Below are 14648 nucleotides of genomic sequence, written 5' to 3' on the forward strand. Positions count from 1 at the left end.
TGCCTCACGCACTTCGACTGTGAAGCCATAGAATGTTTGCTCATCATCATCTTCCTCGGTGGGTTGGGGATAAAAAGGCTGGGCCCAGATCCTTCTCCCAGCATTTTTCTACACACAAGGAGTTGACTGCTGCCCAGCCCTTCCCACCCAAGTGGCAAACTTCCTTAACGTTCATGCTTTTCAGATAGTCTTCCAGCATTGTTAATTTGTCTACAATTCTATGAATTAATTCATGTCTGTAATGCTGCTTGAACACAGAGATGATCCCCTGATCTAGGGACTGGATTTTAGATGTAGTGTCCTTTGGGAGGTAAGAAACTCAGATCTTTCTGTCACAGCTTACTAGGCTGGCAGGTGGGTGGGATAGTTGTCAAGCAAAAGAAGAGCTATGAGTTCTAGCATTTGCATGCACAAATGAGCACAGACAGCAGGTACAAATGTTTTATAAAAGCAATCCTCAAAATTGACACTGATCATCCAAGCTTTGCTGCTATGCTATCAAATGATAATAACTTCACGTTGACGTGGCGGAAACAGCGGTGTAAGCGGAATTTGCCAATCATGAGCAGATTTAACTTGTGTTTGTCTTGTTAACACAAAACAACAATGTTATGTGATCGGTGTTGTTTGATCCCCTTGTGTCAATGGGCATCGTCTTAGCAAGACAGCGTACAGTCTTGGAGCAGAGGCCTGTTTTGTCACAGTTGTACACTTGTTCTTCAATGTAGCCACTTTCTTCTAAAAGAATTTTTAGTTCTGCTGGGGATTCGCTAGTGGTGGCAATGTCGGCTGAGCTAATTTCTCCAGACGCTAACACTTGAGAAATCCCATGACAGCATTTAAACTGGTCTAGCCATCCATTGCTAGCTTTGAACTGTGAGGTTTCACCGTTGGTCAGCTCATCAAACATCTCGGCTTGAGCTTTGAGAATAAGCCTGGAAATTGGAAGGCCTTCTGAGCGCACTTGAATGAATTACTCATACTGGAGGTTGACATCTTTGGCTGTCTTCATGTGTTTGGCCTTTAATCCCACCTCTTCCTTGGCGACACACGTAACTTACCTTCCTGAGATTTCCAGCCATGAAGCCGAGGTCTCGGGCGAGTTGGGTTTGACTTTTATTCTTGATCACGTCAAGCTTATATTTCACGAATAAAGATTTTTGTTTTCTAACGATGTGTTCCATTTTGGGAAAAAAAATCACTTCCGGTAAGAGCAAAAAAAAAGGACCAATGGCTCATTGTGTTGTATATTGATTTTTGTTAAATCGGGGCATTTTATATTGGGGTTGCACTCTACTAGGAACATCCTATAAAATGAAAAACTCTAATCTGGAAATATCAACATTCCAAGAGGGCTGGATTATCAGAAATTTACTGATTTTGCTTTTGATTCATTTGTTTGTTACAATGTAACTGCCTTTGGCACACATGATGTGCCCTTGGCCTTTAAATTTTTGAGAAGTTTCCATAAAAGATCAACTTAATTACAAATACTTGTGCTCGAGTTTAGCTGCAGTTGCACATTCTCTCTATTGATAGCTACATGTTGCATGCTACCTAATTCCATGGAGAATTTCTCAGCCTAATTCTTGACCTTAAAAGGTCAGCTCTGATGGCTTACACAGCTTCTTCTCTGACCGGATAGATCTAAATAGTGAGCTTATGTTGTTGTTTCCTAATCCAGATGAAATGAACAGAAAAGCATCGTGTGCTGCCTCTCATCCCAAATAGAACTGAACGATGAAATTTTTTTTCAGGGACATGACATCATTCTGTGTCAAACATTTAGAATAAATCCAGCGGGCACATGATCGTGGCAGTTCCTTTGGGCTGAAAGATCCAACATGGCAGGCTTGAAATGAACTCCATCTGTATCAATTAGATGGTGGTTGCTGTTGTCAGCAGTCACTTTCTTTGCTCATAGTACGTGTGGATTTAGACTGAAAATCTTCTCTTGCATAGTGGTAAATGCTGATTAAATTTCACGCCAAAATGTGTGGTCCTAATTCTTCAAGTTATTTCATAATTCTCGTCAATGTGCTAATTACTTTTGTTTTAATTTTACAGCATGATCGTCTCAGCAGGTAAGAACACTACCATGTTCTATCTATTCATTCGTAGCGTTTTATTCTAATATACAGTACTTGAACTGATTTTTGAAGTTTGCTGCACTTTAAATGCAGACTACTTGACCTTCATTTTTGGCATCTATCAATGATTTATCCACTTTGGTTTGAGAAGGGTCTGAAGTGTTGCATTTTGCGAGGTCAGGAAGTAAAGGGAAAGTATACAGTTAATGGAAGGTCTCTTTAAAACATTGATGTGCAGCGGGATCTGGAGGTCCAAGCCCATTGGTCCTTGGAGTGGCCACACAAAGAGATGGGTTGGTAAAGGAAGCTTCCCGTTATCGATCGGGGCGTTGAGTATAAAAGTAAGGAACTCTCTTTGCCATTTAAAACTAGTTATATAGCACTTGTGTGCAGTTCTGGTCACCCCATTACAGGAAGACTGTAGAGGATTTCGAAAGGGTACACAGGAAATTTACCAGGGTGCTGCCTACATTAGAAAGTTCAAAGTTTAAGAAGCAGTTGGATTAATGTTTGTTGTTTTCTCTGAAATGCAAGAGGTTGGGGGAAGACTGAAGAGAAGTTTATAATGTTCCAAGAGGCACAGGGCAGACCATTGAAACCTTTTACCCAGAATAAAACATCACATGCAAGAGGACATGTATTTAAATTTAGGGGGGGGGGGGCTGTAGGAGGGAGTTTAAAGGAGTTGAAAGGGATGGTTTTTTTACACATTGGTAGGTGACTGGGATCGGCTGCTCGGGGTGATGGAAGCATATACAATAATAATGTTTCTAGTGGACACAAGGGATATCTTGTACAAGCAGCAGAGTTTTAATTTAATTTGGACGTAATTTTCAGTGCCAACATCATGGATCAATAGGCCAGTTCCTGTGCTGTACTGTTTAATGTAAATAGCACAAGTAATTACTGTCTTAGATCATAACAATTCTGGGCAATTCTCAATAACATTAATTGATGGGTTGAAATTTTTGCTTATCAACATAAACCATTTTTTTAACAATCATTCTTTCTAATAATTTTTTGGGGGGAATTGAAGATTCCTTGACCATATTGCTTGCAAGATTTTTAAAATTGTACAAATGTGATAGATTATTAGAAAATTATGAAGGTCAATTTGTACAAAATTGACCATTTAAAATTAGCTTCTACATCTCTAATCCATTTTTCATGATTACCATTGATTTTACTTAGACCTGTACGAAAGTTAGGCAGCTATACAGCTTTATTAGTTTTGGTCTGTATCACATGTGTCTTTATTATTTTTGTTTTCAGGTTGGATTCAGGATCATCAAATACCTCAACTGACAGTTACAGCGACCGGTTGTTGAGTCGAACAAGTTCTTATACTCGGAGGGAAAATCGACTGTCATCCCTTAGTAAGCCAGAGCAAGATGATGCTGTAAAAGATTATAAGAAGGTAGCTAGCAATAGATTTTCAATGTCTGGATAATATAGTAGACAAGCATGCCAGAGAATACAATTTATTTCATTACTGTACTATGTGTATAATGCTTTAAATATAGCGCTGAATTATCTTGTATCAGAATAGTGCAGTTTTTTGAATGTTTTTCACAGTTTGGTTTCATTTTAAAATGCTGTCACCAACAATTGTGATATCTATGAGAAATTGCAACAAAATTAATCAAATGTTATAAATTACTTTTGGGGTGGGGAGGAGAACCTCTATGTAACATGGTCAATTTTTCAGATTAGAAAATAACATGTATACTCGTGGGAAGACAAAGTTATCTGCAGTTTTTAAGGATGGGATACCTCTCTTAAACATTACTACCAATCCAAAGCAATAATTGACTATTTCAGTAAATTAATCTAGTATAGGTAGGGGTTGTTTTGCTGTAAATTAATCTAGTGGAGATAGATATTTGTCATGTGAAATTAATATTTCTAGTTGCTTAAAATGAAGCTGGAATATTGGACTGTTTTTATCCATTCAGCAGCTTTACTTAATATGCTGCAGCAATCATTTTCTACTTTGAATCATAAAGCATTGGAAGCAGGCCCTTTAGCCCAATTTGTCTGTGCCTGGTAAACTAGTCCTATTTGCCTGAGTTTGGCCCATATCCTGCTAAATCTTTCCTATCCATGTACCCATGAAAATGTCTTTTAAACATTATAATTGTATCTGCCTCTCTCACTTCCTTTAATACCACTTTCCTTAAACTGTTAGGTCTGCTTTGTTCATGAATGAGTGAGACAAACACCAGACTGAGTCGAAATCAGGGTTCTTTGTTCTTTATTACCGGATTGTAACACTTGCAACTAACAATGTTAGTCGGAGAATGGATTCTGCCGTTATCAGCAAAATGGTGATTTTTTTATACCCTTGGATACGTGCTTAGAACATCATCATATCATTACTTGTCCAATGACTAAAACTGTTGCTATCCTTTCCCTGCTAGCTTCCTGCCTCTCAATCCATCAATGTCTCTCTTATCTTGTAAGTACAAGGATGCATTCACATCTTGTTACAGCCCTGCACAGGGTAACTCCTTACACATTCCCATCTCATGATGTTTTACCTAACAGGAGTACAAGGACACCTCCCCTTCTTGTTACAGCCCTGCACAGGGTAACTCCTTACACATTCCCATCTCATGATGTTTTACCTTACAAAACCCACAACCCTTTATGTGGAAAAAGGAGCCCCTCAGGTCTCTTTTAAATCATTCCCCTTTCATCTTAAATCTATGCCTTCTAGTTTTAGATTCCCCTACTCTGGCAATGAAATGTATGTCTTTCTTTCGGAGAACCTTAAGTGATTGACTATTAATCTTTTTTGTCTCATTATTTCAATTTTTGTAAAAAAAAAACTTTGTTTGAAGGCCTGGACAGCGCCGAATGTTGAATTGAAATTTCCTTTTGGCATTTATATTCTATTTTAAGATGTGACCGAAATTAGTACAATATTGGAGCAATGTAATACCATTTCAATGATAAATCTGGATAATATTTGGAAGCCAAGATATGGGGAAAATGTTAAATTCATATTGTTAAGTTCATAAAGTTAAATTTATTCTCAGTGTTTTGGCATTTAGGTTTGTTGGTCATTAGGCAAGGAAACTTCAAACTTGCATAAATTTAACTTGGTATCAAATCCTAAAGTTAAAAGGACAATGTTATCCTCTTTATTCCATGCAAATTATATAAAATTATGACAAATATTGAATGAAGACATTAGATCACAAGATCTTTAACAGTAACCTTCAATACTCCTTTGTGAATGAATAAATTATCAGAATAAAGTGTTCTAAAAAATTGAAAGTTATTGAAATAATTTTTACTGTATACATTTATAATTTCAATGTCTATTTAGCTTTTATCTGTATTTTAACTTGAATTATTTCTTCACCTCCCTTTACAGTAACAAAAGGTCAAATCTGTTTCCATTCTCCATAAACTAATATAAATTAGGTAGAGTTGGCTGAATGTTTCAGAAGAGAATCTTTGCTGTAAACAGTTCAATGAACTTTAGAATGGGCAAGGCCCTTTATGATTAAATCAAGTAATGGCTCACATTTCTGTTGCACCAATGCTCAAACTGCTACTCAACAATGGATCCTCCTGACATTAAAAAAAACTTGTTCATAAATTAAATTATTTTGCAGAAACTTGTTTTCAAATTTTGAAGCTATTCTTTCCTCCTTCCATATGCATCCACCCACATGAAAGGCCAGGCAGTTCTTGTACAAAATAAATAAGGAGTTTGTTCAAAAGAATACAGTAAATGTTCCAAATTTGAGTATGACCTCAGCAGAAGTTACATTTTCCAGGCTGGATAACATTTTTAATTTGCTCTAAAGCAACAATTCAAGTTTTTTACATTGCTGGCAATAATGGGAGATTGTTAACCCCATCTGGTTGGGAAATAAAAACATGGGGGTGGCGGTAATGCAAAATTCATTTGAAGAATTTTAAGTTGCAACTGAGCATAACTTTTTTTTTAGAAGGCTTCCATTCCTCTGGAAATAAAGTTTGAATCTAATTGTGGATGTGGAAACAAAGCATCAATTTATCTTCTCGTAACTGCAGATGTTTTTAATAGTCTTTTATTTTAATGACGTTGTTGAATAATCACCAATTGAATTGAAATTAGAATACATATATCTGTGTTTATTATTTTTGTTTTAAAGCTATACGAAGAGGCCTTGACTGAAAATGATAAACTTAAAGCTAAACTGCAAGTTGCACAACTTGAACTTGCTGACGTGAAAGCCCAGCTTGAGAAAACTACTCAGGTTCAGAGATTATACAATCTATTTAAAAATATTCAGCTTTATAATGCAGAAGACCAGTAATAAAGACTAATGTGCGTACTTATCTATTTCAGAAACAGGAACGGATTTATGATAAGTCTTCAATGCTAGAGATGGAAAAAAGGGTATGTTGTTTATCTGCACACCATATAAAGTCACATCTAATAAAGGGAACTTTTGACATTAAGTTAAATTGAAAATTATTCATCTACTGCAATGTCATCCTTAATAGTTGCGTTCAGAACTAGCCTCCTTTCCAAGAGATCAATAACAAACCTTCAAACTTTATTGTAGGAGTAAAATGAATCGTTCCTCAAGATAGGAGCTTTCAATTGAGCTTCTTAGAGGAAGTAATGTACATTATTAAAATGTTACCACATTACTATATAATTTACTGTTCTTTTTCAATATTTTTATTAAATATATAATAATACAAACAGAAAAAGCTGTAACAAAGTAAGCAAACTCGTTAACAAATTTTATTTTACCTTGTACAACATTATTAATTAAGGATATATTTTTAAAAAATTAAAAAGAGAAAAAAATTAAAAATATGATTATATAATTCAAGTCCTAAACCATTCCAAAGTCGCATGGCAATATTAAGAAAAAGAATACTACTCGTGTGTGTATATATAAGAAACGCAAATCCACGAGAATCACAAGTTACATAATTATATTCCCATTAAAAGATTGAAAGTAATTCAAAAAAGGAGTCCCAAAGATTAGAAAAAATTATATTTAAAACACATGTTGTACATGTTATTTTCTCCAAAGTTAGATTTGACATCATATCATGTAACCATTGATTATGAGCGGGGGTGGGGTTGGGGGTCAGCATCTTTCCATCTGAGCAAAATTATTCGTCTTGCAATAAGAGAAGCAAAGGCTGATACATGATGATGAGATGAAGACAATTTCACCATCTTCTGTTCAGCCATCCCAAGTATGCCTGTTAACGGATCTGGTGTTAAGTTAGCATTAATAATTATTGATAAAATATGGAAAACTTCTTCCCAATATTTGACTAGGGTCGACAAGACCAGAACATATAAGTTAGTGAGCTGTCCTCATTTGAATATTGAAATATACAGGCTTTTCAGCCAACAGTTGTGCTGACCTAATAACCTACTCTAAAAGCTGCCTGGAATTTCACAACTGCATGACCGTTCCATGTACTTATCTAATTGTCTCTAAAAAGATCCTATTCTACCTGCCTTCATGACCATTGCTGGCAGTGAATTCAAGCCCCCCACCCACTTTCTGTATGAAGAATGTTTTCTCTTGCATCACCCCTTAAATTTATATCCTCTCATGTTAGCCATTTTATCCCTGGAATAAAGCTCAGCTATCAGCACAGTCATTGCCTCTCATCATCTTGCACATCTTTATCAGATCACCCCTCAACATCCATTACTCTCAGGTTCACTCAACCTTTCCTCGTAAGTCATGCTCCCCAATCCAGTCAACATTGCTTGTATATCACCTCTGCATCCTCTCTATTGCATGCACATCTTTCCTGTAATGAGGTGACCAGAATTCAACACAATATTCTAAGTGGGGTCTAACCAAAGTCTTGTTTATCTTTAACATTACAACACTTGAATTTCATCCCATGATTAATGAAGACCAACACACCATATGTCCTCCGAACAATGCTGTCAACCTATGCCGGAGCTTTAAGTTTCCTACGGACGCCAAGATTCTCATTTCATTCACTCTACCTAGAATCCTCCCATTAACATTGTATTCCGCCTTCAAATTTGATTTATCAAAATTAACCACTTCACACTTTTCCACTTCCAGGTCTGCATTATCAATGTCCCTTTGTATCCTCTGACAACCCTCCAGACTATCCACAACGCTACCAAATTTCATGTCATCCACAAACTTATTAACCTACCCTTCCACTTCCTCATCCAAGTCATTTATTAAAAAAACACAGAAGAGTCCCACAACAGATTCCTGTGGAACAGCACTGGTCACTGACCTCCATGCAGAATATGAGCCATCTTCAAGCACCATCTGCCTTCTCTGGGCAAGGCAATTTTGCATCTACAAAGCAAGATCCTCTTGGATTCCATGCCTCCTTACTTACTGATTAGGCTTTACATCGGGAACCTTATCAAATTACTTACTGATATCTATATAAACTACATCCACTGCTCTACCTTCATCAGTGTTCTTAGTTAAATCCTTAAAAAATTCAATGGCTCATTGGACATAACCTTCCCCTGATGAAGCAATGCTGACTATCTCTAATCAAATAATGCCCCTCTAAATGCTGGTAAATCTGGTCTCCCAGGATCTTCTACAATAGCTTGCCTACCACTGAATAAAGACTCACTGGACTATAATTTCCTAGGTTATCTCTACTCTCTTGAATCGGGCAACAACATTTGCAATCTTCAGGTACTTCTACCCCCAATGACAATGTGAAGTTCATCGCCAGTAGCTCAGTAATCTCTGCCTTCGCTTCCCATAGTAGTCAGGTAAATCTTCTCTGATCCTGGTGACTTTGTGCTTTTCAAAACCTCCTCCTTTCTTAATGTCAACATGCTCAAGCGTTTCAATCCACTCACAGTTGCCAGGGTTCTTTTCTCAGGTAAATACTGAAGCAAAGTATTCATTAAGGATCTCCACTACCTCCTCTGACTCCATGCACACATTTCCACTGTCATCTCTGATGGGTCCTATCCTCACAAGGCTCATCCTCTTGTTTTTCGTATACCTGTAGAATGCCTTGGGGTTTTCCTTAATCCTGCTCGCCAAGGTTTTCTCATGGTCCTATTCTCCTATGTCCTTAAGTTCCTTCTTGGTAATCTTGTACTTCTCAGAGCTCTATTAGTTCTTAAATCTCTTAAGCTTTTCTCATTAACTAGATTTTCTACATCCTCTGTACACCATTACCATCCTTTCCCCATCTCATGCAAGGCATCGTGCAAATTTTCTCTGAACATTTGCCACAATTTCCCAAGTACAACTGCTCCCAATTTTAAGCTCTAAAGCTCCTGCCTCATAGCATCATATTTTCCCCTACTCCAATTAAATATTTTCCCAAAGTCTATTCCTGTTGAATAGTGCTGGAGAGAGAGTTGTGATCACTTTCTCTGAATTGTTCCTCCACTGAGATCTTGACGCTAATCCTGACTCATTTCCCAAAATCAGGTTAAGGATAGCCTCTCCTCCAGTTGGCCTATCTACATATTGTGTCAGAAAACCTTCCTGAACATGCCTAACAAATTCCACTCCATCCCCTTCACTCTAAGATGGTGCCAATCAATTTTAGGAAAGTTAAAATAACTATCACTAAAACCTTGTTATTTTTGCATCTTTCAAGTATCTGTGTCCCTTTCTACTGCTCACTGTCTCTGTTACTATTGGTGGGGGGTTGTCTATAATATACACCCAGTAAGGTTATTGCCCTCTTCTTGTTCCTGACTTCCACCTACACTGACTCAGTAGACAATTCCTCCATTACTTTCCCCTTTACTGCAGCAGTGATGGTATCCCTGATCAGCTATGTTGCTTGTCATCTTTTTACTTCCCTCCCTGTTCTCTTTGAAACAGCTAAATCCCATTGTGTTCAGCAGCCTTTCCTGCCCATGAGACAGCCAAGTCTCTCTAATGGCCACATTGTAGTGGGCCAAGTGGGCGCAGTTCTGCGGGCGTGTGGAACTATAACGTCTGCATACTCACCTAATGGACCACACGCGATGAATACCAAGTGCTGAGGAATGGCACATTGAACTGTTGAGTCTCCTGCCGGAAGGCACAGTCTCATAGTGACGTCCCACCTTGCCTCGTGGAGCCCAGGACATGCAGTGTATAAAAGAAGCCTGTCAACTCTGAATAAATCAGTACTGAGTTGACTAATCTTACTTCAGTAGCTCTACAATTGGTGACCCTGACTGCAAGATTCAGCTGAAGTCTGATTCTACAGTCATAATGGATGCAGTTACAGCAGCTGCCACCATGGTGGCGGTTAACGCAGTTAGTCTTCACTTGCCTCCTTTCTGGACCCATCAACCTCGGGTTTGGCTTATTCAGGCTGAAACCCAGTTCCGTCTTCTGGGCATAATGGCAGAGGACACGAGGTTCTGCCACTACTGCATCTCAAGTAAGCAAATTTATTGCCAATCCCCCGGTGGAAAACCAGTACACCAGGTTCCGCCAGTTTCTCCTGGATACACTGGAATTGACGAGATATGAGTGCGGCATGCAGCTTTTGAATATGGAAGGCCTGGGTGAAAGAAATTCATTGGACTTAATGAATGAAATGCTTGCATTGGCGGATGGTCATTCTCATTGCCTGCTCTTAGAGACCCTAGTCCTATCAAAGCTCCCAGCTCGTGTCGCCATACCCATCACTAGCATGGATTTCCGCCGTCCCCATGACATAGCACGGGAGGCTGATAGGCTCTATCATACTCCTACACAAGAGTCTGCTCAAATACAGCCTGTTTTGGCAGCGATACATTTCCCGTGTCCTATGAGCCTCCTGTATCTGCAGTTCAATCAAAGAAGGAGGGACGTGCGTCGAGATTGTTTTTTTTTTCCATCGCCGTTGGGGAAAAAATGCACATAAATGTGTCCAGCAATGTACCTATTACAGGAAAAAGGCAGGAAATGAAAAAAACCATCTTCCAGTAGTGCCTTGGCAGCTGGCACAAATACTGGGCCTATTGTATCTTCAAGACAGCGTGGGTAAGTGCAAGTTTCTTGTAGACATGGGTGCTGAGGTTGGTCTACTCCTGCCTATTCTATTTTGAAAGAACGCATAAGCAACAACACCTGGCTCTTTGAGCGGCAAATGGAACTACCATCCCAGCTTTGGCACGAGACGGATCTCTATTGGAATAGGAGGGACCACATTCCATTGGAATTGCATCTTAGCTTCTGTTGCTCAGCCAATTTTGGGTGCAGACTTTTTACGATCCCATAACTTACTGGTGGACATGAAATGGAAGAAATTGGTTCATGCCACCACTTTTCAGACATATCCACTGGCATGCAGCAAAGGGAGTGTTTCCCAGCTCGGGGTACATCTTTTTACTTCCCTTCCTGTTCTCTGAAACAGCTAAATCCCAGTGTGTTCAGCAGCCATTCCTGCCTATGAGACAGCCAAGTCTCTGTAATGGCCACGTCGTAGTTCCACATATTGACTCATGCTCTGCTTTCATCTGCTCTATTCCTAATACTCTCATTAAAGTACACACATTACAACCCATTCAACTTACTACATTTATGTTCCATCCATTCCACGCCTGTCCTTTCTCACAGTGTCACTAAACATAGTATCTGCCATTTCATCAACTACACCATTATGTGACCTAGCATTCTGTCTGGAGCTCAGGCTGCTGATGGTTTGAGTTGGATTCTGTGTGGCTGCAGGGGCTGTGGGAGCGCTGGAGGTGAATCGAGGACACACGGTGACTCTGAGGAGACTTTTGTTTCCCTTTCTCTGACTGTAAAAGGCACTTCAGGCAATTTCTGCCAATGGCAAATCTGCTTGCCTTATGGCAAACGAAAACAAATTTTATGTAATATTGCACTGCCTTTATTACACGACAATAAATTGAATCTTGGTTTGCAACCCCTGCCTAAATTAGCTTAAATACTTCCCAACAGCTCTATCATACCTGTCCTCAAGGATATTGGTTACTTTGCAGATCACGTGCAACCTGTCCTTTTTGTACAGATCATGCCTTCGCCAGAAGAGATCCTAATGATCCACAAACCCGAACCCCTGCTCCAACTCCTCAGCCACACATTAATTTATTCTTGCCCTCATTAGCGTGTGGCACAGGCAGCAATCTAGAGAATGCAACCTTTGAAGCTTTGCTCCTTAGCTTCCTTCCTAACTCACTGTATTTGCCCTTGAGGACCTCATCACTTTTCCCAACAATGTCATCAGTACCACTGTGTACCACACCATCTGGCTGCTTGTCTTTCCTCGCAAGAATTCTCCATCAGAAGCAGAGGAGCAAAGCGATTGTGGTATGACCCAAAATATAGGCAGAGGTTTAAATTTTGCAATTATTCAGACATAATTCTTGGCTACCCTGCAGCATTCCCCAGCTCGTCAAATTGGAAGAAGTTAAGAATCAAGAGGGATCAGTCACCTCACTCTATCTGACTGTTCCAGAAGCAGCAATAATAACTTGTTACTATCTATGGTCCTCAAAAAAAAGGGGAAATTTGAACAAATCAGCTATTAATGTTTGTTATTTTTTTAAAAACTATAGCGAAAGATGCTTGTGTATATAGATACTACGCAACTTATGACCGTAATTGGGGTCGAAGGTTCGATGATATCTTGAAATGGTCATAAGTCACACACGTGGAGTACCAAAGTCTTAAAGCAAACTTTTTAATTAAATGTTGTATTTGACAAACTATAACAGGGATACAGAGCATGTAAGAGCCAGAATGGGCGTACTTGCTTTGTTAGTCAGCGTCCCGGTGTCCATAGGCTGGGCACAGCCATCTTGATTCCTGTGCACATGGACGAGTCATACAGTTGGCGCATATGTTGTGGGTTCATGTATTGGAATTCATTTGGCACATGTGCAAGTTATGGTCGTGAATTCAATACCAGGGCACTTAGGTAACTCACGTATGCGTCAACCAATCGCGCATGTGCCAACTGAATTCAACAGAAGACTTGAACAAAGGAATCAAGATGGCCACGCCCAGCCTTTGGACCCCAGGATCCCAACTGACAAGGTAAATATGCACATTTTGGCTCTTAGATGCCATAAACTGCATAAATTTTATATTTTTTTAGAATTCGGTCGTATTTGCAGATGGACGCAAGTCACATAGGTTGCAAGTCGGGAGTACTTGTATTCTTTATTCTAATATATAGCACAATATATCCATTACAGGAAAAACGTGCTTTGGAGAGAAAAGTGTCTGAAATGGAAGAAGAGTTAAAGGTATGATGTGGTTTCTCTTCAGTACACAGAAATGATTGAATTCCCCTGAAAACACTCATCATATAATCCCCTAAATGACCAAGGTAATTCTTCACTCTTGGTACCAATTGTTGTTAGGTATAATAATGAACAAATTCCAGAAAGTTGATCAAGGTTCTCAATACTGCCATTTTGTTCACATGGCCAGCATAACTACAAAAGCAGATGGATTTTTTTCCTCTTTAAAATTCTTCAACTTGCAGCAAAAACTTTTTAAAATGTGATGAGAAATTCTATTATTTTTTTAACACTACAACAAGATACCTTTTCATCCAGAGATAACACTTGTTCTTCATTTTGTATTATGCATATCATGGTCAGCAAAGAATAATTCAGACCACACAAGCCCTGTACATTTTCTGGCTTGTAATTTAATGAAAAGAAGCATTAGTTATATATCCTGTAATGCAGTGGTGGCCAACCTTTTAATTTTACATTTTTAATTTAGACATACAGACAGTAAAAGGCCATTTCATGGCACCCAATTAACCTACACTCCTGGTACGTACACATGGCCTAAAATGGCCTGTTACCGTGCTGTATGTGTAAATTAAAGATTAAAAATTAAAAAGTTGACTACCCCTGCTGTAAAGGGACTGTGTCTCAAAGCCAAAGTTCCTAAACCTTTCACTTTAACCTTCTGTAATGATACTACCCTCCAGTTTTTATTGATTTAGGAGCACAAGTTGTCTTCATGCCAGGCAATAGTTACATATAATGTGGTGTGGGGAGAGAGAGAGAGGCTCAGTCCAAGTTCCTGTCTTAAGCTACAGGGTTTATAATGTAAAATTTACCTCAGTTCAATAGAAATTTCTCTTTTGATAATCTCTGCAATTGGAAACCATTTTTATGTTCTGCAAAACATTACACACCTTCCCATTAGACTAATTTCCTTCCCTCTCTCTGTGTAACACTCATGCAGCCTCTCTTTAAATTTACTTAACCTGTTCTGCATTAGTTGCCTGTCTCATAATGGTGTGCCAGTGTATTCTTGGTTTTTCAGTTAAAGATTGAAAGGATTTTAGTGAAAAATAAGAGACTAAATATGCCTGTTTAAATTAACTGTAATATGCCAAATCCATATCACTGTTTGTATTTAAAATAAGTTAAAAATGTTTACTTATGTTCCTGTTATAGTTTGATTTTGCTCTCCTGTGTGTTCCCTCAACAAGCTTTCTGAATTTAACTTTTATGCATCTTGGTTTGCTATTTGGTGCATTAATACTTGCCTATGTTCCTTGTGTGTATTGAAATACAAGCTTTACCACAGGTAGGAAAGGAAAAGGTTCCATTAAAATTAGGAA

At 38.6% G+C, this 14648-nt stretch overlaps 1 protein-coding gene across 4 annotated transcripts in view; it reads left to right on the forward strand.

Annotated features, from left to right (window-relative positions):
• The window catches only part of LOC138765024 (protein phosphatase 1 regulatory subunit 12A-like), a 207937-nt gene that overhangs the window by 180073 nt on the left and 13216 nt on the right, over positions 1-14648 (forward strand). For all 4 annotated transcript variants that reach the window (XM_069941647.1, XM_069941648.1, XM_069941650.1 and 1 more), the window contains 5 exons: positions 2068-2084; positions 3363-3507; positions 6242-6346; positions 6439-6489; positions 13255-13305. In XM_069941647.1, coding sequence (XP_069797748.1) covers positions 2068-2084; positions 3363-3507; positions 6242-6346; positions 6439-6489; positions 13255-13305 — 369 coding nt within the window. The remainder of the gene's footprint in view (positions 1-2067; positions 2085-3362; positions 3508-6241; positions 6347-6438; positions 6490-13254; positions 13306-14648) is intronic.

The sequence above is a fragment of the Narcine bancroftii genome, chromosome 5, assembly GCF_036971445.1.
Source record: "Narcine bancroftii isolate sNarBan1 chromosome 5, sNarBan1.hap1, whole genome shotgun sequence".
Taxonomy (NCBI): domain Eukaryota; kingdom Metazoa; phylum Chordata; class Chondrichthyes; order Torpediniformes; family Narcinidae; genus Narcine; species Narcine bancroftii.